Source organism: Polypterus senegalus, chromosome 16 (genome assembly GCF_016835505.1).
Source record: "Polypterus senegalus isolate Bchr_013 chromosome 16, ASM1683550v1, whole genome shotgun sequence".
NCBI classification, from domain to species: Eukaryota; Metazoa; Chordata; class Cladistia; order Polypteriformes; family Polypteridae; genus Polypterus; species Polypterus senegalus.
The window spans coordinates 8148624-8175277 of record NC_053169.1 but is presented as its reverse complement, the minus strand read 5'-3'; the positions used below and the strand labels follow the sequence as shown (position 1 = coordinate 8175277).

The window sequence follows — 26654 nt, the reverse complement described above, 5'->3', positions numbered from 1 at the left end:
AGTGCACACTGTGGGTGGGAGACCAGCATTGCACAGAGCGGCTCCTTATGCCAGACAACCATTGTCTTGAGGAAATTGTTTTGCTTTTGTGGCCGCTGAGGCATGTCTCTGAAGCTGCTGCCAACACTTGCCTGTTTCTGATTGTGTTCCCCCTCATATTTCATGTAATTTGCACGCCTCGTTTGAGTCATTGCCTTTGTTTGAGTCTGTGAACGGCGTTGTGGCTTCTTGCAGAAGCCCGATCCTGACAGCGACATCCCAGTGACTTGACCCGACCAAAGATGTCCACAGTAGACACCTGGCAGTACAGCTCTTGGGTCCTGAGGCGGGCACTGCTTTTTCATTCGTGTTGTGAGGATCAGCACACTGGGACTGGCATCCTGACCGGACTTGATCTGGGATCATAACCCGGCTGAGACGCCAGTATCACAGTAGGACAGGGGAAGGCAACGCATGCTGGTCATTATCTCCCCCAACACGCTAGGTGGCATCCATCCTGGGCGACAACACCTCTGCAAATACCCACAGGGGCATCATGGGAATTGTGGTTCTTTGGGCCAGCCCTGTTGGGTTACTGTGGGTGCCGCCGGATAGAGCTGAAGGGACTTTAAGTCCTACTTTGTGGGGCTTCAAACATGCTTCAAAGCCACAGATTTGGGGACACTCAAAGTGCTTCAGGGTTTTGTATGAAAGGAGCAGCCTGCTTCCATATGGGGAGCCCGAGAAAAGAAGACAAAGCTGACGTGGAGGAGTGGAGGAGAGATGGAAGGTTTGCTGCGAGTCTGATTTACATTCTGTGAGTTGTGGAAACGTGTGTTTCACACAATAAAAACCCTTTGTCCTCACTAGAACTTGGGTCCGAGCCGCTGTGTTGGGTGTTTGGGGTGCGGCAACGGCTCCCCCGGTGGTCACAGTGGCTTCATGGAGAGTCCCTTTAAGAATCCCTCCTGTTCTGATGCACCTTTGGGATTGTCAATCATGTCGTGATGGACCCCAGTGGTGTAACTATAGGTAGTGTGGGTGGGACACATTATGTTACGGCACTGGCTTTGTCCCCCGGCTTATGTTTATTTTCGATTTTATTGTTATTTTTCTGTGTGTTTTTTGTTTTTATGTAATATTACAATAATCTATCCATCCATTCTCTAACCCGCTGAATCCGAATACAGGGTCACGGGGGTCTGCTGGAGCCAATCCCAGCCAACACAGGGCACAAGGCAGGGTGCCAACCCACCGCAGGACACACACAAACACACCCACACACCAAGCACACACTAGGGCCAATTTAGAATCGCCAATCCACCTAACCTGCATGTCTTTGGATTGTGGGAGGAAACCGGAGTACCCGGAGGAAACCCACGCAGACACGGGGAGAACATGCAAACTCCACGCAGGGAGGACCCGGGAAGCGCTTGGTCTCCTCACTCACTTACCAGCTTCGGGTCGTGTTCCATTAAGTCCGCTTAGCTAGCAAATGAGAGAACAATTGAATTCAACTTTGTCTGATATTTAAAACTAGCTGAAATAACCAGCGGGTGGCACGGTGGCGCAGTGGTAGCGCTGCTGCCTCGCAGTTAGGAGTCCCGGGTTCGCTTCCCGGGTCCTCCCTGCGTGGAGTTTGCATGTTCTCCCCGTGTCTGCGTGGGTTTCCTCCGGGTACTCCGGTTTCCTCCCACAATCCAAAGACATGCAGGTTAGGTGGATTGGCGATTCTAAATTGGCCCTAGTGTGTGCTTGGTGTGTTTGTGTGTGTCCTGCAGTGGGTTGGCACCCTGCCCAGGATTGGTTCCTGCCTTGTGCCCTGTGTTGGCTGGGATTGGCTCCAGCAGCCCCCGTGACCCTGTGTTCGGATTCAGCGGGTTAGAAAATGGATGGATGGATGAAATAACCAGTGTTGCACGGGAGGAAAGTAAAGTGTTTTTTTGTTTAATTGTTTGAGAACAATATTATTAAAAAAAAACCCCATACATTTAAAAATAAAAATAAATTAACAAACAATGAAGACTCACTAATGTGCTTGTCTTACAGTCTTTTATGCACGTTATCATCCAGTTGACGTTCGGAACTGGCCAACTCTCTTTAATTTCAAAAGCAGCAGGTGGACGCAGTGGTGGCGCCCAAACATAAAGAATCACCTCCAGTTCGCCCTCTGGTGGTCGTTCCGAGTGTAACTGGATGATAACATGCATACAAGACCGCACGATGAAATACCACCCCGCCGCCCTATCCAGAAGGGGGTGGGTTAGGGCTGATTGCACCCTACAGTATTTTTAATGGACCAATGAGGAACATGTGTGCCAAGTTTCATGAAAATCGATCCAGCCGTTCGGATGTGATGCTGGAACATACATACGTACACACATTGACTTTTACTGTACATACGGTCATATGAAAAAGTTTGGGACCCCCTCTCAGCCTGCATAATAATTGACTCTCCTTTCAACAATAAAGATGTCAGTGGTATGTCTTTCATTTTCTAGGAACATCTGAGCACTGCGGTGTTTTCCGAACAAAGATTTTTAGTGGCGCCGTATTTAGTTGTATGAAATGAAATCAAATGTGCAAAACTGGCTGTGCACAAATGTGGGTCCCCTTGTCATTGTGCTGATTTGAATGCCTGTCACTGCTCAATGCTGATTACTTGTTGGATGAGCTCGTCAAGCCTTGAACTTCACAGACAGGAGTGTCCAATCATGAGTGGTCAAAGGTATTTAAGGTGGTCAATCACAAGTTGTGCTTCCTTCCCTTTGACTCTCCTCTGAAGAGTGACAGACAGCATGGGATCCTCAAAGCAACTCTCCAAAGATCTGAAAACAAAGATTGTTGAGTCTCCTGGTTTAGGGCATGGGTGTCAAACTCCGGCCCTGGAGGGCCACAGTGGCTGCAGGTTTTCATGCTAACCATCTTCTTAATTTGTGACCAGTTTTCGTTGCTAATTATCTTCTTTTGCCTTCATTTTAATTACCTTGACTCAGGCCCCTTTAGTTGTTCCCTTTTTCTTAATTAGCAGCCAAATAATAACGAGACACAAAACAAGAATCCATATGACCAGCTCACCTGTGCCCATCACAAAATATGTGAAAATATAGAAAGGTGGTGGTCTCAGTGAGGCTGATCTCTCAGCTCACCAAAACATTGTTGAGGGTGGTCTTAGAAAAAAACAGAAAATTCAACACTAGTTCTGGAAATGTCTGCTGTGGGAGAATGAGAGCACCAGCAAGCCATGGAATTAAAACATGAGTTTAATTAGCAGCAGCTCATTGTGAAACTGGTTGGAGTCTGAAGCCCCGATTTAGCTGGTCATCTGTTGGCTCGTTTCACGTCTCATTTCTGTTTTGCTGCCATTTAATGAAGAAAGGAATCAATTCAGAGGGATGAATCCTTAAAAACAGGGCTATTAAAATGAGGGGAACAGGAGTTAATTAGCAGCGAAAAGTGGTCACTGATTAGGAAAAGGGGTTAGAATGAAAACCTGCAGCCACTGCGACCCTCCAGGCCCGGAGTTCGACACCCCATCTGAGAGGTTTAAACTGTCAGGTTCAACTGTAAGGAATGGGATCAGGAAATGGAAGGCCACAGGCACAGTTGCTGTTAAACCAACCCAGCAGGTCTGACAGGCCAAGAAAAATACAGGAGTGGCATATGAGCAGGATTGTGAGAATGGATACAGACAACCCACAGATCACCTCCAAAGACCTGCAAGAACATCTCGCTGCAGATGATGTATCTGGACATCGTTCTACAATTCAGCGCAATTTGCACAAAGAACATCAGTATGGCAGGCAGGGTGATGAGAAAGAAGCCCTTTCTGCACTCACACCACAAACAGAGTCGCTTGTTGTATCAAATGCTCATTTAGATGAGCCAGATTCATTTTGGAACAAAGTGCGTTGGACTGATGAGACAGAAATGGAGTTATTTGGTCATCACAAAAAGTGATTTGCATGGTGGAGGAAGAACACCGCATTCTCAGAAAGTCACCTGCTACATCCTGTCAAATGTGGTGGAGGTCCCCTCATGCTGTGGGACTGTGTGGCCAGTTCAGGGACTGGGGCCCTTGTTAAAGTCGAGGGTCAGATTAATTCAACCCGATATCAACCAATTCTTCAAGATAATGTTCAAGCATCAGTCACAAAGTTGAAGTTACTTAAGCAGGGTTTGGATATTCCAACAAGACGATGACCCAAAACACAGTTCAAAATCTACAAAGACATTCATGCAGAGGGAGAAGTACAATGTTCAGGAATGGCCATCACAGTTCCCTGACTTGAATATCATCGAAAGCCTATGTGATGATTTAAAGCAGGCTGTCCATCAAATTGAACTGAACTGGAGAGATTTTGTATGAAGAATGGTCAGAAATACCTCCATCCAGACTCCAGACACTCGTCACAGGCTACAGGAGGACAACATCAGAGGCTCAAAGGAGCAAAAGGAGGCTCAGCTAAGTATTGATGTCGTATCTCTGTTGGGTGCCCACATTTATCACCTGTCTAATTTTGTTATGATGCATATTGCATATTTTCTGTTAATCCAATAAATTTAATGTCACTGCTGAAATCCTACTGTGCCCATAAGGCATGTCAGATATTAACAGGAAGTTGATACTTTGAAAGCTCAGCCAATGAGAAACAAAAATCCAAAGAATTAAGAGGGGATCCCAAACTTTTTCATATGACTGTATATAGATAAAGATCTTGATAAGTTTGAGTCCGGATATTCTCTTAAGTGTATCCCACATTGACAAGACGGATTGCAATTCAGATTGTGGATCCTTATTTTGTGTTAAAGGGATTGTGATATGATTTTTTGGAAAGATAGCCCACCCCTAATTTGACTAATTTATGTAGGATTCATTAACCTTTTGGTGAGCTACTTGGAAAGGGGTTTGCGAGTTACCGGTAACTTGTGAGCGACGTATTGGAGACCCCTGGACTAGAGGGATAACAGTCATGGAGTTAAGGGGACATCATCAGCCAGTCCAGAGGCAGAAATATTTCTTTAAAAAAGAAGAAACATTTTTTTTCAAGTTAATACACTTCACGTACCCCTAGGTGGCAGCACAAGGTGAGCTCGTACAGAAGTCCCGCCATGTAAATACTCACCTATTGTCCCCAATCCAAAAGGGGTGTTGTAGCACCAACAGGCCCCCCTCCCCTTCTCTGTCAATGGCTACCCCATTAAACACTGGCCAGGACAGTTTGTCTTACATTTCTGCAAAATTGCCCCTTATAGATTATTCTTAAAAATGCTTGATCTGATTTGGGGTCACTAAACGCCATTCCTTTTCAGTTTTTACACATGCATGCCTTGTTAATTGGAAACTCTATACAGGCCTGGTTTGAATATGGACTGGTGCCTCCTACTGGTCGAGTTTCCATCCCTTGCACTCTTGTTGCTACCTAACAGTCCAAGGGGAGTCCTCTACAGCGCATAGTCAACCTGAGCCTGGAACAGGGAAGAGTCCCGAGGCTTTGGAAAACATCCTGCATCACCCCAATCCCAAAGGAATCACATCCTGGTGAGCAGAGTGACTTCCAGCCTGTTGCCCTGACGTCACATGTGATGAAGACCATGGAGCGGCTGCTGCTTCACCACCTGAGGCTACAGGTACGCCACACCCTCGGCCCTCTGCAGTTCGCGTACCAGGAGAAGGTGGGAGTGGAGGATGCCATCATCTACATGCTACACCGATCCTTCTCCCACTTGGACAGAGGCAGTGGTGCTGTAAGAATTATGTTTCTGGACTTCTCTAGCGCCTTCAACACCATCCAACCTCTGCTCCTTAGGGACAAGCTGACAGAGATGGGAGTGGATTCACACCTGGTGGCACAGATCGTGGACTATCTTACAGACAGACCTCAATATGTGTGTCTCGGGAACTGCAGGTCTGACATTGTGGTCAGCAGCACAGGAGCGCCGCAGGGGACTGGACTTTCTCTGGTCCTGTTCAGCCAACATACATCAGACTTCCAATACAACTCGGAGTCCTGCCACGTGCAAAAGTTCACTGACGACACTGCTATGGTGGGCTGCATCAGGAGTGGGCAGGAGGAGAAGTATAGGAACCTAATCAAGGACTTTGTTAAATGGTGCGACTCAAACCTGAACACCAGCAAGACCAAGGAGCTGGTGGTGGATTTTAGGAGGCCCAGGCCCCTCATGGACCCCGTGATCATCAGAGGTGACTGTGCAGAGGGTGCAGACCTATAAAGTGCAGCTGGATGATAAACTGGACTGAAGTGCCAACACTGATGATCTGTGAGATGACAGAGACGACTATACTTCATTAGAAAGCTGGCATCCTTCAACATCTGCAATAAGATGCTTCAGATGTTCTATCAGACGGTTGTGGCCTATCTATCTTTCTATCTATCTATCTATCATATAGTGCCTTTCATATCTATCTATCTATCTATCTATCTATCTATCTATCTATCTATCTATCTATCTATCTATCTATCTATCTATCTATCTATCTATCTATCTATCTGTGTAGTAAACGAATTGGCCATTTCATTCACAGACCTTTTCATTCCCTCGTTTTCTGTCGGTAGTCCAAATCTCGTTCCATTCTTACACACTACAGGATGTTATGTCTAAGGCTCGCGTGTTTCTCTGCCAGTTTTCTAAACTGGCTCGCTTGTTTCGGAGCGCCGCAGTTTTTGCTTCTCCAATACCCAAACAACGGCGTGATGTAAGAGCGGCTCTTATTGATCAGCAGCCCCACGGAGCGATTCGTTTTGTTGTTCTTTTTCTTCTTCTTCTTCTTCTTTGGCTCGAAGCAGGCGGCTTTTGAAAACATAATTAAAGAGCTGGATGCGAAAAAAGAATGAAGCCGAACTTCCTGCCCCCTCGAGCGGGTGTGTGTGGGCTTTCTGTTTTAGCCTCAGGGGCCCAGCTGCTTCCCACAAGGTATTTGTTCATCCCTGGTAGGAATTCTAAATAAAACTAGAAGGAAAGGGCCGTGCTTATCTAACCTTGTTAAAACACAAAAACATTTGCGAGGTGCTTTGTTTCAACCTGTTAGCCTGTAATTATCCGGTAATTCAGATTTACACGTCACTTAATATGGCAGTGAGGAGGATCTTTTTATAACAGCCAAAGTATACGGCACCCCTACAGACGCCTCAGATGTTAAGAGACACGTTTCTAAAATGCTCTTGTTGCCGAGGATTTATGGTGTCATTGGTGGTTTGACGCTTCTGTGCTAAGGCTTTTCCCTTACATTTGATGTATTGTGCTCTTTTTTTGGGAATCGGGTGGTCCCTGAAGTATCCGTGTCTGAATAAGCGCACAAGGTGCTCATCAGAGGGAAAGCACTGCCACTCCGGGACGTGAGGGGGCGCTGTGGCTGACCTCTTTTGTCTCTTTTTTTCCACCCAAAACGCAGAGAATCCCACCCAATGAGTGCAGCTGACTCCCCTTTTTCTAAAGCCGAGAGTATTAAAAAAGGAATCGGGAAGTGTTGGGTTTGTGCCACACGTGCTGTTAACTCATGATGGCCAAAAAGGTTCAATTTTTACTCTCATCTGACCAGAGAAGCCTATTCCGTGTTTTTGGGGAGTCCATCAAATGTGTTTTCTTATTTTTGTTCCTTCTGTGTCACTCTTCCATAAAGCCCCTCTTTGAGAGGCGTATGGGCTAATAGTGGTGGTCCCTATGGACGGATACTTCCATCTCCACGGTGGATCTTTGCAGCCCCTTCAGGGTTATCCTTGGTGTCTTTGTTGCATCTCTGATCAATGCCCCCCTTGCCCGGTCTGTGACTTTGGAGGGGTGACCACATACATTTGGCCTTATAATGTAAGTTCAGGTAAATAAACACCTGATTAGCAGCAAAAGCGGGTCACTAATTAAGAAACAAGTTAGAATGAAAATCTTCAGCCACTGCAGCCCTCCAGGACCAGAGCTGAGGACCCCTGCCCTATCCTGTGATGCAGTCTGTTGCTAAAGGTGCTGGAGAAAGTAAAGAACGTGATCATGACAGTGGTGCCAGCTATGCCCAGGTGGGAGATGGCACCGTGGGGCACAAAAATTCACAGCGTCCTCCACGCAGATTCATGCTTCACGTAGACGTTCAAGGTCTGGACAAATCTGAACAATTTTAGCCTCGGCGGCAATATTTTTTTCTCTAAATAAAAACCGACTGTCTTCACTTTTTTATATATGGAGAGACGTCGCTGCCAAAATAAACTGAACTTACAGCAATGCCGAGGGGCAGCGTTAATTTGGTTGGAAGTGCTGAACAGCTTGCCCTTTGTGTCTCCTTCTTCGTATCACACGTTTAAAACCAAAGCCCTTGATATCAGACCTCGGCTTTACTGTGGTTTTGAATATCATTCCGTATGTTGGGATATTCCCAAATTGTGAATGCTTTATTCATTGCCAGGATTATCTAAATGGAAATATTTCAAAACGCTTACATTCTGCTCGGATTTAGGTCTTTGAAGCTGTGCCTCTAGAAAGTACAGCGCCTTTAACAAAAAAAGCTGTCACATGCTAATGTTACACAACACTGAATCCCAGGGCCGTGCAAAAGTATTCACCCCCTTTGCGTCCTGTTTTGTCACATTACAGTCTGGAATTAAAATGGATTTTCATTTGGATTTTATGTAATGGACTTAACAATGTAGTTCGAATTGACGAACTGGAATGAAAATAAAACAGAGGCATATGTACATATAAAATAACAAGTAAAAATTGTAGAGTTATGAATACATATGTGTACATCCCCTTTGCCACGAAACCCCTAAATAATATGTGATTCAACCAATGAACTTCAGATAAACATAACTACAAATGTTTGTGATGTGCCATCTGTTGGAATGAAAAACGCAATGCATATGCCTCTGCTATATGTCGTAAGGTATGAGTTTCATAAAAGCAGTGTTAATGTTTGTGATGCACCATCTGTGGGAATGACACATGCAATGCATTTTAATACTACAAATTAATGTTATGCTTCATCTGTCAGCTTGACAAATGCAATACATTTCTTAACCAGAAAACTGCTCCAGGGTCGCTTTACAATGGCTGACCCTCAGCACTGACCCCTCAAAGTCATGTGAAAAGACATCATCAATCATCCCCTTGGAGATTAATACTGTGTACCAAAAGATGTTATTGCTATAAATATTTGTGATATTACCATCTATTGGAATGACACATGCCATGCATACAGTATGCCTCTGTTATGTGCCATTTGGTATGCTATTCATGAAATTAATGTTAAAGATTGTGATGCACCATCTGTTGGAAAGACAAATGCAAAACATGTTAATACTACAAATGTTTGTTATGTTTCATCTGTTGGCATGGCAAATGCAAGACATTTCTGAACATGAAAATTACTGCAGGTTTGCTGCACAATGGCTGACCCTGCACTCTGGCCTACAAAGGTCACAAAAAGACAATCTCCCCTCGAAGATTAAGACAGTACCAAAAATTTGTATTACTACAACTGATTGTGATGTGTCATCTGTTGGAATGACAAATGCAATACATCTTATTATTACAACTGTTTGTGATGCGCCGTCCGTTGGAATGAAAAACGCAATACATTTTAATACTACAAATGAAAGTTATGCATCATCTGTTGGTCTGACAAATGCAATATAGTTATTAACCTGAAAATTGCTCCAGGGTCACTGTAGAATGGCTGATCCTGCCCTTTGACATAATACCCCCCCCCAATACAATTTCCCCTGAGGATTAATACAGTACATCAAAAAATAGTTTTACTACAAATGTCTGTGATGTGCCATCTGTAGGAATGACAAATGCAATACATCTTATTACTACAACTGTTTGTGAAGCGCCATCCGTTGGAATGACAAATGCAATACATCTTATTATTACAACTGTTTGTGATGCGCCATCTGTTGGAATGACAAATGCAATACATCTTATTATTACAACTGTTTGTGATGCGCCGTCCGTTGGAATGAAAAACGCAATACATTTTAATACTACAAATGAAAGTTATGCATCATCTTTTGGTCTGACAAATGCAATATAGTTATTAACCTGAAAATTGCTCCAGGGTCACTGTAGAATGGCTGATCCTGCCCTCTGACATAATACCCCCCCCCCAATACAATTTCCCCTGAGGATTAATACAGTACATCAAAAAATAGTTTTACTACAAATGTCTGTGATGTGCCATCTGTAGGAATGACAAATGCAATACATCTTATTATTACAATTGTTTGTGATGCGCCATCTGTTGGAATGACAGAAGCATAGCCACCAGACAGACACACAGACACATATCCTTTTATTAAAGTGGATAATTGTGGTAAGTCTGTGAGAATAAACTGCCTGTACATATTTTTGTTTCAACCCTGAACTGCGTAAGCCGGTTTGAAAGTGGATGAGCATACGGATAGCAGGCTTATTTTTTTCCGTGTTTATTTTGGCTCCCCTCTAATGTGTCTTTTATTCCCTTTTGATATTACAGATTATAACACCAGTGAACAGAAGCAGGCCTGTAAGAAGCACGAACTCTACGTCAGCTTCCGTGACCTCGGGTGGCAGGTTAGAGACATTCTTTGCTTTGAACATTTCCTAATAATCGACTTGTATACACATAAAATGTGCCATGTGTAACGCCCCCCTCCCCCCGCCGGGAAATGGATCGACGACAAAGAAGCTGTTATGCTTTGGCTCATGTGTTTTGATTTAAAAAGGGGAAAAAAGGGAGAGAGAGAAAGAGAATGTGCAGACTGTTTAATTGAGTTTGAACACTTGTCCCCAGTTAGATCTTTATCATAAAATGTCCTCCGTAATGAAATCCAGATGTCTCCCTCTCTCTCTCTCTCTCTCTCTCACTGTCTCTCTGCTTCCAGAGGGTTTAAGTTACCATGTTGAAGGGGTGCTAATGTGGTGCTGGAGGTGCTGGATGTTGCAGAGCCTGTTATGCCGATGATCACGCACGCCCTCCGCAGCTTGTAAATGTCTGCTCCTGATAAGAAGGGCCTTGTTCACTCACTTCGAGAGCATGTGGGATCCTGTTTTGTTTTGCTTTTTTTTTTTTTTGGTTAAAGGTGGTCACTTCATAATCCTCTAATTTATTCATTGCTGTTATTTTTTCTCCCCAACTGTAACTGAAGGATTGGATTATTGCTCCTGAGGGATACGCGGCTTTCTATTGTGACGGAGAATGCTCGTTTCCTCTCAATGCCCACATGAATGCTACAAATCATGCCATCGTGCAAACCCTGGTAAGGTGACACTTTGACTCCTTTATCTTCAGAATTGTGGGGCTTTGACATCCCTGATGTTTGCCAAAAGTTTTCAACGCAATGTGGACATGAGATTGGTATACGTAGAAAGTGTTTGGATACCAGCCTGATAGACCCCATTTAATGGGCCTGTGGTAACAAGATGGGTAGATGTGAAAAGTTTTGGGGTGCCAGCCTAATAGACTCTAATCAAATGGGCCTGTGGTAACAAGATGGGCACACATGAAAAGTGTTTGGGGTACCAGTCTGATAGACCCCATTTAATGGGCCTATGGGAACAGGATGGGCAAATATGAAAAGTGTTCGGGTGCCAGCCTGATAGACCCCATTTAATGGGCCTATGGGAACAGGATGGGCACACACAAAAAGTGTTGTGGTACCAGTCTGATAGACCCCTTTTAATAGACCTATGGGAACAGGATGGGTAGATCTGAAAGGTGTTGGGTGCCAGCTTGATAGACCCATTTGAATAGGCCTGTGGAAAAAGATGGATACATATGAATAGTGTTAGGGTACCAGTCTGATATACCCTGTTTAATGGGCCTGTAGAAACACGATTGGTAGAAATGAAACGTTTTGGGGTGCCAGCCTGATAGACCCCATTTAATGTGCCTGTGGGAACAGGATGGGCACACATAAAAAGTTTTGGGGTGTCAGCCTGATAGACCCTTTTTAATAGTTGTGTGGAAAGAAGACGAGTACACAAAAAATATGTAGGTGTACCAGCTTTATAGACCCCATTGAATAGGCCTGTGGATACTAGATGATTACACATAAAAAGTGTTGGGGTGCCAGCCTGATGGACCCTGTTTAATGGGCATGTGGGAACAGAATGGGCACACATGAAATGTTTTGGGGTGCTAACCTGATAGACTCTATTGAATGGGCCTGTGGTAACAAGATGGGCACACATCAAACATTTTGGGGTAACAGTCTGATAGACCCTGTTTAATGGGCCTGTGGAAACAAGATTGGTAGAAGTGAAAAGTTTTGCGATGCCAGCCTGATAGACCCCTTTTAAAGGCCATGTAGAAAGAAGATGAGTAAATGTAAAATGTGTTGTTGTACCAGCTTTATTGACCCCATTTAATGGGCCTGTGGAAACAAAATGGGCACACATGAACATTTTTGGGGTGTCCCGTTTAATGGCTGTATGGAAAGAAGACAAGTTCGTGTAAATGTGTAGGTGTACCACCTTGATAGACCCCACTGAGCAGGCCTGTGGAAGCCAGGTGGTTAAGAATAATGATGATTGCTGATTCATTGAAGAGTATTATATTCTATGCATATCTAGTTTAATAATAATAAATCCTTTGGGGGGATCAGAGCACAGGGTTACCAACTGTCCGGCGCCCCGGAGCAGTTTTCAAGTTAAGAGCCTTGCTCACAGACCCAGCAGAGTAAGATCCCTTCTGGCAGTACTGGGATTTGAACCGACAGCCTTGCAGATGCCAGTGCAGATTGTTAGCCACAGAGCCACTTCTCTGACGTAAGACTAGAACTACAATGTAGTCACAGAAAAAGCCAAACATAAAACTAAATGATCTACAGTGTTAGTCTGGCATAGCTCTATCAGTAGAATATACCAGATTTTTGATGCAGAACAGCGAAAGCCCACCTCACCGTTTCTGTTGTACTTGGCTCTTGGAATAACAGGAAGACCACTATTAGAAGATCTACAGTTGCAACTTGGAATGTGGGGGGTCTGGCACTCCAAAACATGGAAAGACTAGTCACGGCTGGCATTAGTCGTGTTTGCAAGTCAATTCTAAACTACACGGGTAACCAGTGTAACGACGCCAAGACTGGTGTGATGAGCTCAGATTTTCTTAACATGGTTAAGATTCTTGCTGCGGCACTCAGGACTAATTGCTCCCAATTATCGTCTTTCTTCTGTAGTCCAGTCAGGAGTTACATTACCGTTATCTAATCAAATTCAAACAAAAGTATTCATTCATTTCTCTGTGTCTTGTATTGTTATAAGAGACCTACATTTTTTGTAATGTTCTTTAAATGGAAACACGCACTCCTAGTAATCTGGTGAACGTGCGATTTAAAGCTTAGGTTAGAGTCCACGATTACACTTCAATTCTTCACCTCTTATCTTGTATCTTAATGTTAAGTCAATCACTTTCTAACCCACTTAGTTCTGAACAGGGTGGCAGGGAGTATTGGAGCCAGGACAGGGTGCCCGTCCATCGCAGAGTGAACACACATACACACCCCAATCACATTGCTAGGGCCAGTTTAGGAATGCCTACTGTGATGGACAGCCGGGACTGTTACCCACCCGGGACGCCTGCTTAAGGGAAGGACTGGGGGAAGAAGGTTGCATGCAGAAATTCCTCTCCCCAGATGACAGAGGAAAGCCCTTGGGTTGTGTTGGTGCCAGTGGGTTGGAGCACATGGAAGCTCAACATTGCCAGGGCCCGTGGCTGCATGGGAAATGGCTGAGCCTTCCTTAGCAGGACTGTCGCCACACCCGGCACTTCTGGGAGAAGCCAGCAGCCACTACTCCAGGAGCCAGAGTCGGGAGGAAGAGGGCAAAGCTTCAGGAAAGAGTGGATGCGGAAGAAAGAGAGACAAGGAGAGAAATAGAGAGAAAAAAAGACAAAACACTGTGTGCTACGCTTGGTGCTGTGTTGTGCTTTGGGAATGAACGTGGGCAGGTGGGAAACGACTATTTGGAAGTGTTTCCCACAAGGAGCTGCTAAATAAAAATCCTTGTTTTGTGCCACACTTGTGCCAGGGACTGCTGTGTTGGGTGTTTGGGGTGCTGTGCGCCCACTGGTGGCCACTCTATCTAACCCGAATGTCTTTGGACTGTGGGTGGAAACCCACCCAGACACCGAGAGAACATGAAAACTCCATGCAGGTAGGAAACGAGACCCACACCCTGGTATCCTTACAGCGAGGCAGCAGAGCTACCAATGTGCCACCCTGTCACCCACTTTTAATGCTAAGGGATCGAGTTTATTTCTAACTAGCAAAATACCCGCGCTTCGCAGTGGCAAAGTACTGCCTTAAAATTTTTATTAAGAAGAAAATTAAACCTTTTTAAACTGAGGGAAAATCTACCAATAATTATTTGTTAAGGATCTCTTTGTATACCACGTTGTGAGTTCGGCCCTCCGGTTGTAATATGACCAAGCTGTCCGCTGAGCTTACTCTTGAGCATGTAACGTACAGTCGGCCATGTGAACAGTAATCTTGTCTCAAATCTCACAGCTTGGATTGCTGCTGTCATAATCAGTTTGAGTTTCATGTTTTGTTTCAATGACGACAGTATTTATAGGACTTGTGTTGAAGTGACATTCGGCATCTGTCAAGCGTTGTAAGCACACAACCGGTTTCATCGATAAAATCACATCCAGCTTTTGAGAGTTTAAACATTCATAAACATCAAAGTGTCCACTACTGAAATCGTCACCTGTCAATCTAAGATGTTTAAGTGGCATTGGCGGTTGTCCAAAGGTGTAAAATATTTGGCCATTTCGTTACACTTGAAAGCGACAACAGTTCAGCGGCAGCCATCAACTCACATGCAGATCCATAGGTGAAGGGCTTAAGCATTTCACTCTTCTAGTGCTCCTGTGTAGTCTAATTATCTCCTGTACCGTCATCAGTCCACACCTTGAACCTGTGCCAGTCATTCAATACATAAGACACAATGGATATCAAGAGTGAGCCTGATATGGCCGTGCAATATGTAACACAGAGAATGGAAAAGGTAGGTGCCATCTGCGGGCATGGAAACCACTCGGTAAGTGACAGTTCTTTGATCGATGATGATCACCTCGATAGACATGTTAATGGGGGTACGGTTGGAATGATAAAGGAAATGGGTATCTGAACAATGTAAAGTAAGTCTAAAATACCTAGTTACATTAAAAAGTTACATTAAAACCAAGCACACCATTGTTTTTCTTGTGAAATTCCCAATAAGTTTGATGTGTCACATGACCCTCTTCTTAGTGAAAAAACAAAAGTTGGATCCAAAATGGCCGACTTCCAAATGGCCACCATGGTCACCACCCATCTTGAAAAGTTTCCCCCCTCACATATACTAATGTGCCACAAACAAGAAGTTAATATCACCAACCATTCCCATTTTATTAAGGTGTATCCATATAAATGGCCCACCCTGTATTATGATATTGCAGAACATCTGGCGGTGCTCTGACCCGCTGTCTCTCCATTTTAGAATCCTCCAGAAGGTGTGCCGGGCTTTCAGTTAGCAGGAAAGGTCCCTGGTGTCAGAATGATATCATAGCAGACAGAGACACTTCTCAGACGTGTGGAGTCCAGTAGCTGTGGTGGTCTGCATGTGTCTGTCTCTCTGTTTGTATCCACCATTACGATGTGCACATGAACTATTAAGCCTCATTCCCTTGTGCTAATGAGCTTATGACTGCATGAGAGTAACTTTAGCTTTCTGATTTCTCAAACCCTGTCGATGTTTAGAATCCTCCAGAAGGTTCCGTCACATGCTGGGCTTTAGTGAATTATTAGATTTCTCCCTTCACGTTCCCGGTGTCAATTCTGAAATGTGCTTTCGACTTCTTGGTGCCTCGGTCTCTTTTAGAGAGTCACGTCCTTCACGTCCTCCCCTGAGATCTTCAGGCCTACCCTCGCCGTAGATAAGGGCCGCTGGCCTTTGCTGCCCACTGTGCCTGCCGATTTTTCTCATAAGTAACCCGCCATTCACCAAGAAACTCACAAACCGGCTGGGAAGAGGGCAGCATGAAAATCTGCACACAAACTCAATTAATTTGAAAGACGTGAATGGAACTTGACAAATGAAAATAGCTGTGGACGGGGATGGCGCACTTGGCAGTGTGCAGGCCTCATGTGTGCCACACGCAAATAAAGCAGGCTACGGAAAAACGGGGCCCATGAGATTTAAGTTACGGTGGAGTGGTGGTCTGCTGCATAACAGGCCCTCGTGGTTGAGGAATATGAAAAAACTGAGAGCGTAACAACTGCCACTAATGTACGTTTTAACCAACATGTGCAATTCTGACCATTTGAAAAAAGGAATTCTGTTTAATCAGTGCCTGGCCACGATGCGTCACGGCCAACTAACTTGCAAGTTGCCCCCAAACTGAACCTCAACTGCAATAACCGAATTCCATTCTTTCAGAAAACTTTCATAACTAAATACTTTCAGTCAAGGAATTTGCCGCAGAGCGTGAAGTGGATGTGATGAGGATCAGCACCTCCAAGTCTGAGGTCAGGGTCCCCTCTTGGAATGGCTGCTTTCTGCAGGTTGGGGGGAACAGCTGCCCATAGATGAGATTTCGGGATATCTGAGCTATTAACTGATGGACTGAATGGTCTCCTCTCGCTTGTCACATTTCTTATGTGTAGTGGAAGAGTTTGAGTATCTCAGGATCTCGTTCAGGGGTGATGGAAGAAGCAAGCGTGAGATCGACAAGTTGATTCTGTTCGGCTGTACCAGTCCATGGTGGGAAAGCATGAGCAGAGTTGTGTCACACCACAGTTAAAACTCCTATAGAAAAGGATATTCTTAAAGTTGATCAAGTCAGGTCAGGTTAGGTTGGGGAGCAGGCACTGGTACAGCGCGTTGCCAAACCCACCACACGATGAAATGGTTCAGGATGGGCAACCCCCCAGGCAGACACATGGTCCATTACCTGGAAATGACCATCGATCTGGTGTTATATGGGTATACCCTTGACCTAGTCCAGCTACTCGGGTCCTCAACAATGAGGAACCGGTGAGCTGGATCACCCTCGGGTAATGGCGCTACATGGCTGTGGTGCTGTAACTGATGCTCCCTCACAATGCAGCTCATGTGCCTCATTCAGGACTCCATGAGCAACACAAAGTCAAACCACTGGTACCCCAGGATTCTCTGAAGAGATGCTTTACCAAAGGAGTCCAGTCTTCATCTTAGGTCACTGGATAGCATCCATTTCTCACAGACAGGGAGCCCTGGGACTCTAAAGACTTGGACCTACATGCTTTTGCAGAGAAGAAGAAGCAGAGGCGGCATCTGCTGATCCAGAAATGACTGGAAGAAGAAGATGAAGCAACATCTGGTGAGTCTGAAGCAAATTGAAGTGTCAGGATGAAGAAGGAGAAGTGTGAAGTGGCTGTAATGAGGATCAGTACTTCCAAGTCTGAGGTCAAGACCCTCTCTTGGTAAAGTGTTGACTGCTCTCTGCAGGTTAGGAGGTAACAGCTGCCCATAGATAAGATTTCGGGACAACTGAGCTATTAGCTGACAGAATGAATGGTCTCCTCTCATTTGTCACACTTCTTATGTGTCGTGGAGGAGTTCAAGTATCTCAGGATCTCGTTCAGGGGGTTTTGGAAGAAGCAAATGTGAGATCGACAAGCGGATTCTGTTTGGCTGTACCAGTCCATGGTGGCAAAGCATGAGCAGAGTCGTGTCATGTCACAGTTAGAGTTCCTATAGAAAAGGATATTCTTAAAGTTGATCAAGTCAGGTCAGGTCAGGTTGGAGAGGAGGCACTGGTACAGCGCGTTGCCACACCCACCACACGATGAAATGGTTCAAGATGGGCAACCCCCAGGCAGACGCATGGTCCAGTACCCAGAAATGACCATCGATCTGGTGTTACATGGGTAGCCCCTTGGCCTGGTCTAGCTACTTGGGTCCTGTGAGCCAGATCACCCTTTGGTAATTGCACCACATAGCCATAGTGTTGTAACTGATGCTCCCTCACAATGCAGGTCATGTGCCTCATTCAGGACACCATGAACATCACAAAGTCACACCAGCAGTACAGAAGGACCCTCTGAAGAGACACACACTACTGAAGGAGTCCAGTCTTCATCTCAGGCCAATGGAGAGCGTCCATGTCTCTGAAACAGGAAGCACCAGGACTCTGAAGACTTGGACCTTTGTCCTTTTGCTGAGATATCAGGAGTGCCACACACTCCTTTCCAGTGACCTCATGACCCCCCATGCTCTCCCAATCCGTTTACTAACTTCATAGGAAGAGGCACCAGAGACTTGAATGTCACTGCCAAGGTAATAAACCTCTTGATGAGGTCGACACTGTCTCTGCAGACAGACACACTGCTGATGGCTGTGCCTAAGAGGCCATGAAAGGCCTGGATCTTTAATCAGGTTTTTATCAGGACCCTTGCAAGCCCAGACACTTAGACCCCTCACTCAGACTGTCGAGAGCCCTGAACAAAGCCTCCATTGACTCCACGAAGATCACAGCATCATCAGAAAAATCAAGATCAGTGAGTCTTTCTTTACCAACAGATATGCCCCACAGCCGCTGGACCCCACAACCCTGCCCAGGACCCAGTCCATGCAAGCATTGAACAGAGTAGGAGCAGAACACACCCCTGACGGACCCCAAAATCAACTGGGGAAAACGCAGAGGTTCTGGCTCCACTCTGCACAGCTTCCATGCTCCAACTCCGTGGCACCGTAGCAAGCCAGCAAGGGGCTGCCCTGTGCCATCCCGGGGGAGGTATTGCCCCATGCAACCTCCTTCCCCCAGTCCTTCCCTTAAGAAGGCATCCCGACCGGGTAAGAGTCCCCGCTGTCGATCACAGTAGGCATTACTAAACTGGCCCAAGTGTGTGGTTGGGGTGTGTATGCATGTTTGCCCTGTGATGGATTGGCACCCTGTCCTGGCTACAGCACTCCCTGCCACCCTGTTCAGAACTAAGTGGGTTAGAAGGTGATTGACTTAACACTAAGATAAAAGACAGAGTTGAAGAATTTAAGTGTAAAAACTGGATGATTTGCATATTTTTACATTTAATGGTTAGCATATATTTATATTGGTGGATTTGCATATATTTACATTTGATGATTTGCATATATTTTAAGAGACTCGTGAGCATATATGAAAATAAGCATTATATCCTAGTGCACATTAGTATAACAAGGGTTAAATCACAAAAGGCCTGTGCCGGTATAATTTTTATTTTTCTTACTAAGCTGTAAAGCACCAATAGTTCATGATTCAAGGTCAGGGACGTGGTGAGAGGCTGACAGGCAAGCCCCCCACTTTTTTTCCAGGTGGTGATCATCAGCTGAGGACTAGAGATAATGGTGGCAGGAACTGGACGGGTTCAGGGTGGGGAGAGGGCCTGCCAGGTGGCCATAATGGATAAGATAGAGTGCTACGCTCATTAGGCTGGGAAATGTGGGTGGAGCTAATTAGAGGTGGGACCAAGGCAACGGGAAATTGGGAGTCAGATCGGGGGGGTGGGGGGGAGGGGTTCATCAAATGAGCTGAGTGAGGTAAACTTGTGACAAGGACTGGAATAAATGAAACGGAGCTGGGCTGTTAATTTGCTCAGTTCATCTGATCTGAGACCGTGTGCACATCACGCAGTAAAGTTTGATTCCGCCTGCGCATCCAGAGGTCTCCGAGTGCCACAACATTCCTCCCATGGCTGAGGTTCAAATTGATGTTTCCTGTCTCTTTTGTTCATTTTTGATTCTTTTATATATGTTATTGCCAGCATTCTTTATTTTTGGTGCTCTCTATGTGTTGTAAGCACTCAAGAGGACAGACAGGCATCCCGGCCGGGAGGGGGCATCATTTTTTGCCTGGAAGGGAAGCCAAGATGGAAGGTCAGATGAGCTAGATGAGGCCCAGCAGGAATGAAATAACTGTTGGATAACCAACGGAAGCTGGAAATGCTGGGAGCAGTTTCATCCCACAGAGGGCAGGTGGCAGTGGTCCTCTGGGTGTTGTCGGAGGGAGGGACTCTCCCTGCTTTCCATATGACTTGGAAGACATGCTGTGGCACTGGTAGCATTTCCAGGTCCAGCTTGAAAAGGAGCACACTGAGTCACGAAGCCGTGGGCAAACACTCTTGGAGGACAGAAGGAGGAAGAATTTGTTTTGGGTCGTGTGTTCTTTGCTCATGTGATCATTGTGAGGGTAAATAAACAGAATCCTGTTTGGCGTTACTGTGTCTGTGGTTTAGGGCTCAGTGGTGCCCCCCGGGTGTTTACAATATATAAAATGCCTTTGTTGTGCTCTATATGTCTTGTGGGTGGCCACTTCCCAAAAGACGGGGCCACCTGCCAATCATCTCCAGGGTCTGCCCTCTGCTCTATAAATCCAGAAGGTTCTCCCACAGCTCCTGGTGGTTCATTCTGAATGCGTTTCTTGTAGTCTTTTCTATTGTTTGACTTTATTGCTCTTTCGTTTGGCCACTCTTTGGATGATGTATTAAGACCATGTTTGGCTTTGGGAATTACTTTTGATGGGTGTTGTAAGCTTTTTTTACTCTTTGGAACTTTACAGCACTACAGAGAATTTTGGTTGTCAGTCAGTCATCGTCCAACCTGCTATATCCTAATACAGGGTCACAGGGGTCTGCTGGAGCCAATCCCAGACAGTACAGGGCACAAGGCAGGAACAAACCCCGGGCAGGGTGCCAGCACACCGCAGGGCACACACATACACTAGGGACAGTTTAGAATCGCCAATGCACCTAACCTGCATGTCTTTGGACTGTGGGAGGAAACCCACGCAGACACGGGGAGAACATGCAAACTCCACGCAGGAAGGACCCGGGAAGCGAAACCGGGTCTCCTAACTGCGAGGCAGCAGCGCTGCCTACTGCGCCACCGTGTTGCCCTCTCCCAGACTTACCACTGTTTATAAGGTATTGTACTTTATAACTTCTACAACCTCAGGCAAATAGGTGTAGTAAAAGACAAGCAGGAGTTAAGTTACACTTTAAACAATGTATTATTGGTAATATTCATAAATAATAACACTATGTAAAGTACATTTTAATATTGGCAACCATACAACCTGATAAATGGTGATGTGTAGTTTTAGACTGCACACAGACTTGTTTGTTACTTAAAATGTCTCTGTTAAGGCATCATTTGTGGTCATCTTTCTTCAGAACAGGCCACATGCCTGTCTCAATATGGCTGCTCTCCATCATGTTGTTCTTTTCAGTTTGGTAAGAGAACGAGTGAGGTTAAGCAAGCACATTTATAGATTCTCTGTCCAACCCCTAGAGCCAATAGAACAACATGTACTTAAAGGCTTCTGATACAATCCATCCATCCATCCATCCTCTTCCGCTTATCCGAGATCGTGTCGCGGGGCAGGAGCTTGAGCAGAGATGCCCAGACTTCCCTCTCCCTGGCCACTTCTTCTAGCTCTTCCGGGGGAATCCCGAGGTGTTCCCTGGCCAGCCGGGAGACATTGTCCCTCCAGCGTGTCCTGGGTCTTCCCCGGGGCCTCCTTCTGGTTAGACGTGCCCGGAACACATCACCAGAGAGACATCCTGATCAGATGCCTGAGCCACCTCATCTGACTCCTCTCGATGCGGAGGAGCAGCGGCTCTACTCTGAGCCCCTCCCGGATGACTGAGCTTCTCACCCTGTCTTTAAGGGAAAGCCCAGACACCCTGCGGAGGAAACTCATTTCAGTCGCTTGTATTCGCGATCTCGTTCTTTCGGTCACTACCCACAGCTCATGACCATAGGTGAGGGTAGGAGCGTAGATCGACTGGTAAATTGAGAGCTTTGCCTTACGGCTCAGCTCCTTTTTCACCACGACAGACCGATGCAGAGCCCGCATCACTGTGGACGCCGCACCGATCCGCCTGTCGATCTCACGCTCCATTCTTCCCTCACTCGTGAACAAGACCCCGAGATACTTGAACTCCTCCACTTGGGGCAGGATCTCGCCTCCAACCCTGAGAGGGCACTCCACCCTTTTCTGGCTGAGAATTTCCACGGTCTCGGATTTGGAGGTGCTGATTCCCATCCCAGCTGCGAACCAATCCAGAGGGAGCTGAAAATCATGGCCTGATGAAGCAAACAGGACAACATCATCTGCAAAAAGCAGATACAAGCTAGTTCCAAACAGCCATACTTCAGACCAATGGTGGGATAGAACATCTTCACACCTGCCACCCCCAAAAACCATTTGTTGAGCTAAAGTTTGCCAGTTAGACAGCCAGACTTTCCTATGGGGGTTGTCTGGGAGACTTCAGAGAAACATTAACCAAACTTGTTTAAGGCACTTACCTCCAACTCTGTCGTAAAATTCAAAGAGACCCATTCCCAAAAGGCAGGGGCAAACATGAATGCTTCTCACTACTGTAACACCAATATTACAAATAAAAACATACAAAATATTTTTCAACTTGTATGCAACAGGTGTGCCGAGGATGGACAGGATTAGAAATGAGGACATTAGAGGGTCAGCTCAAGTTGGACGGTTGGGAGACAAAGTCTGGGAGGCGAGATGGCGTTGGTTTGGACATGTGCAGAGGAGAGATGAAGGGTACCGTATATACTCGAGTACAAGCCGACCCGAATATAAGCAGAGGTACCTAATTTTACCTAGAAAAACTGGAAAAACTGATTGACTCGAGTATAAGCCTAGGGTGGGAAATGCAGCAGCTACTGGCAAGTTTCAATAATCAAAATACCAATATAATTACCGTACATTAATTGAGGCATCAGCTCATTAGTTGAGCACACAGCCCGGAATGAGTCTCACCGAGGCTGCACAGCACCACACAGAGCCCACAGCAGTTCTTCTACCGCCCGCAGACCAAACCGGGTACAGTGGAACCTCGGGTCACGACCGTAATTCATTCCAAAACTCTGGTCGTAACCCGATTTGGTCGTGACCCCAAGTAATTTCCCCCATAGGATTGTATGTAAATACAATTAATCCATTCCAGACCGTACAAACTATTTTTTTTGAAGATTTTTAAGCACAAATATAGTTAATAATACCATAGAATGCACAGCGTAATAGTATTGGGAGAAGGGTGCTAAGGATAGAGCTGCCAGGGAAGGGGAGAAGAGGAAGGCCTAAGAGAAGGTTTATGGATGTGGCGAGGGAGGACACGCAGGTGATGATGGGTGTAACAGAACAAGATGACGAGGACAGAAAGATATGGGAGAAGATGATCTGCTGTGGCGACCCCTGACGGGAGCAGCCAAAAGAAAACGAAGTCCTGTGGCTCTTTGACTCGTCAGAGAATCCTTGGGTGCTGCTGGTTTGACTTTGTGTTGCTCGCGGAGTCCTGAATGAGGCACGTGACCTCCATTGTGAGGGAGCATCAGTTACGACACTACGGCCATGTGGTGCGAATACCCGAGGGTGATCCGGCTCACAGGATCCTCATTGTTGAGGCTAAGGGGATGCCCACGTAACACCTGGCTGCGGCAGATAGAGGGTCATTTCTGGTGGGTGGGATCGGACCGCATGTCTGCCTGGGGGGGAGGTTGCCAACTAGGATCCCGAGCTGTTTCGTCATGTGGTGGATGTGGTAACACGCTGTACCAGTGCCTGCTCCCCATCCTGACCTGTTTATGCCCATTAAGTAACATACTGATCCTGAAAAATGCTAATCGGTTTAGCTAATCAGTTTGTTACAATGAATTTTGCCTTTCCATCTGGATTTTCACCTGTAACAAAATTCAGAAAAGTCGTAGATCACGTGAACTTCAGAAATGTTCACCGTTTTCTGCATTTATGAAAGTGTTGTCCGCAATTTCCTTACAGTGATCACATGCTTTTTCATCTGACACGTCTTTAATTGAACTAAATGTTCAAATATTAGTCAACTTAACATGTACACCTAAGGAACAGAATGTACACTAGGACCACGTTATCGCAACGCAATTCAGCTTTTCAGCTTGTAAAAGTCCTTTTTCTTTGCACTCACCGTCGCTACCTGACACTCTGCAATGTGGTTGGTTTCACATTTTTGTTTCCCTTTCTTTTTTAGGTCCACCTGATGTTTCCAGGTAACGTGCCAAAGCCTTGCTGCGCTCCCACCAAACTCAATGCCATCTCGGTACTGTACTTTGACGACAGTTCAAACGTCATCTTGAAGAAATACAGAAACATGGTGGTCCGCTCTTGTGGATGTCATTAACTGGACCTGATGGGAGTTTTCTTTATAATGTTACAAAATTCATATTTCTTATCATAATTAAAAAAAAAAAAGAAAAGAAAAAACGAGATTCTACTCGAAAGATATGAACGTATGTATAGTGTAATGTATATAGCAGTTTCTTGGTTTTGTTATTTATTTTATATTTTATTTAGAGGTTGAAAACGTTGAGCTTTAAATCCACACAGTGTCCTACAGATGAAAAAAAAATAAGATAAGAAACAGATTGAACTAAGAGCTCACAGAAATACGGCACCCAGAAATAAAATCATATTTTTTTATGTGATACTTACTCCATGTTCTTGGTAGTGATGGCTGAGAAAATGTTTTTATGTAGAATGGACCTAACAGCATTTCTGATCGAATCAGAGCCGGCAGTCACCAATGCTGGACAACAGCAGATGAAATCAAAATGTCCATTAAAAAAACTCAAGTTCTCCACGCCTCGTAATTCTTCTTATTGTCACTTCAATTAACTTCAGGCTCAGCAGATGTCAATTCTTCTTCTTCTTCCAGTCACTTCTGTTTGCTTCAGGCTCAGCAGATACAGCTTCTTCTTCATCTTCTTCTGCTTCTTCTTACTGTCACTTCAATTAGCTTCATGCTCAGCAGATGTTGCTTCTTCTTCTCATCATCATCATCTTCTTCTTCTTCTTACTGTCACTTCAATTAGCTTCAGGCTCAGCAGATGTTGCTTCTTCTTCTTCTGCTCTTTCTTACTGTCACTTCAATTAGCTTCAGGCTCAGCAGATGTTGCTTCTTCTTCTTCTGCTTCTTCTTACTGTCACTTCAATTAGCTTCAGGCTCAGCAGATGTTACTAATCTTCTTTTTCTCTCTACCGTGTCACCTTCTCAATCAGTTTGCACATACAGTTTGCCGTGAGAAACACAACAAGCCCTGAAAAGCTCATCCACTGCCCCAGCAGTCTCCTCCTACCTTCTTGAACCTTCCTGGGCTTGGAATGTGCAATGTGAATGTTTTCGGTATTCATGGAGTGCAGAGGTCAGCGTACCTGCGTGACATTTCACAGTCAATCATCCATCTGGCCCCGCCTATCTTCAGGGTAATATGGTGGATATCAGAGTATGGTTTGAATCCATAACCACCTGTTGTGTGTTGATACCGTGGCATCATTTTGCGATTCACATATGCGTGCTCATCCACATTGGGGCATTGATCTTTACGTGTGTGCCAGTTTGCAGGAATGCAGCTTGCTTTAACATTATGTAACAAGACACAAGAAACATCATAAAGAGTCGGGGCAAAGTAGCGATCCCCGTAAACACAGGATGATTCAAAAAGATTCATCCGATTTCAAAATGATTTATTTCACTTGTAAATCATTACAGAACAATGCAGTAAATTGTAAATGGTTTAGGTGCGCATCAAGTTTATTACGTCATTTGACAAGTAATAATAATAATAATGACAAGTGCTCAATAGGACCTCCTCCAGCAAATTCATCCCATGAGCACGACGGGTGTCACTGTACCCGCGGCTCTTTCAATGCGATTTCAGAGATCATCCAGTGTTGTTGGGAGTGGTGGCACATAAACTGAATCCTTATCATGCCCCCACATAAAAAAAAAAGTCACACGATATGTGATCTGGTGATCTTGGGGGCCCAGAAATGAAGTTGCCAAATCGGGGGCTCGAACTTCCAGCAGATTCCATGACCTCCCTCATTTAATTAGTATGTGATTGGTTCCTAGGCGTTCCTCACAGTTATAAAAAGTATGGCACTTAGAAATCGGAGGAATCTTTTTGAATCACCCTGGATTGTATATATATATAAAACCCATGATAAAATAGTGAGATTGTTTTGTTCAGACGTGAGCCCTCCCCCCCCAGACTGCCACAAGATGGCGCTGGAGTCAGTTATGACATCTGCAAAGGTAGAAAGGGCGAGTTCAGGAGGGCGAAACACAGGAAGTGACATCAGAGCCAGAGGAGCTGCCAATCATCCTTTCTGCAGAGGGGAGGAGACAACAGTGCCACCCTCTGGCTCGGAGTATAACACTTATTAAATCAGCCCTGAGGTGGTCTCACAGATTACCTCCTGTGGATGAAATGGTGGGCAAATGTATAAACCTGCGTATAACGTTACATGCTGTAAGGACTGAAATGGCTGGTTGTGCTAGACCCAGATCATCACTACGCTAATCCCGTGCCCAAAAAAATGTAACATTAGCAACGCTTTCCTTTTGGTTAACAGCACATGGCTTCTACCTGTAGGTGGACTGATCATGTAATGTACAAGATACAAATATTATTATTTGACAAATTGATATCTTTGTATAAGTTCAGTGCTGTCCAGCGTTTACAAAACATTTAGCCTTAGTGCTGGGACGTGCATGCTGAGCGCCATCTACTGGCAGCTCCTGGCAAGTCAGGCCATCTCACAAGCTCTCCAAAAGTCCTGGTGAAGTTATTTATCTGTGGTTTAAATTAGAAAAATTAATAAAAACGCTTTTAGGCCTACGAGT

The 26654-nt window shown here is 45.2% G+C and overlaps 1 protein-coding gene across 1 annotated transcript in view; it reads left to right on the top strand.

The window, feature by feature from the left end:
• bmp5 (bone morphogenetic protein 5) overlaps window positions 1-25758 on the top strand; it is a 114742-nt gene extending 88984 nt beyond the window's left edge. The window contains exons 5-7 of the mRNA XM_039737900.1: window positions 10463-10539; window positions 11115-11225; window positions 24000-25758. Coding sequence (XP_039593834.1) covers window positions 10463-10539; window positions 11115-11225; window positions 24000-24149 — 338 coding nt within the window. The 3' untranslated portion in view covers window positions 24150-25758. The remainder of the gene's footprint in view (window positions 1-10462; window positions 10540-11114; window positions 11226-23999) is intronic.
• The last annotated feature ends 896 nt before the right edge of the window (window positions 25759-26654 follow it).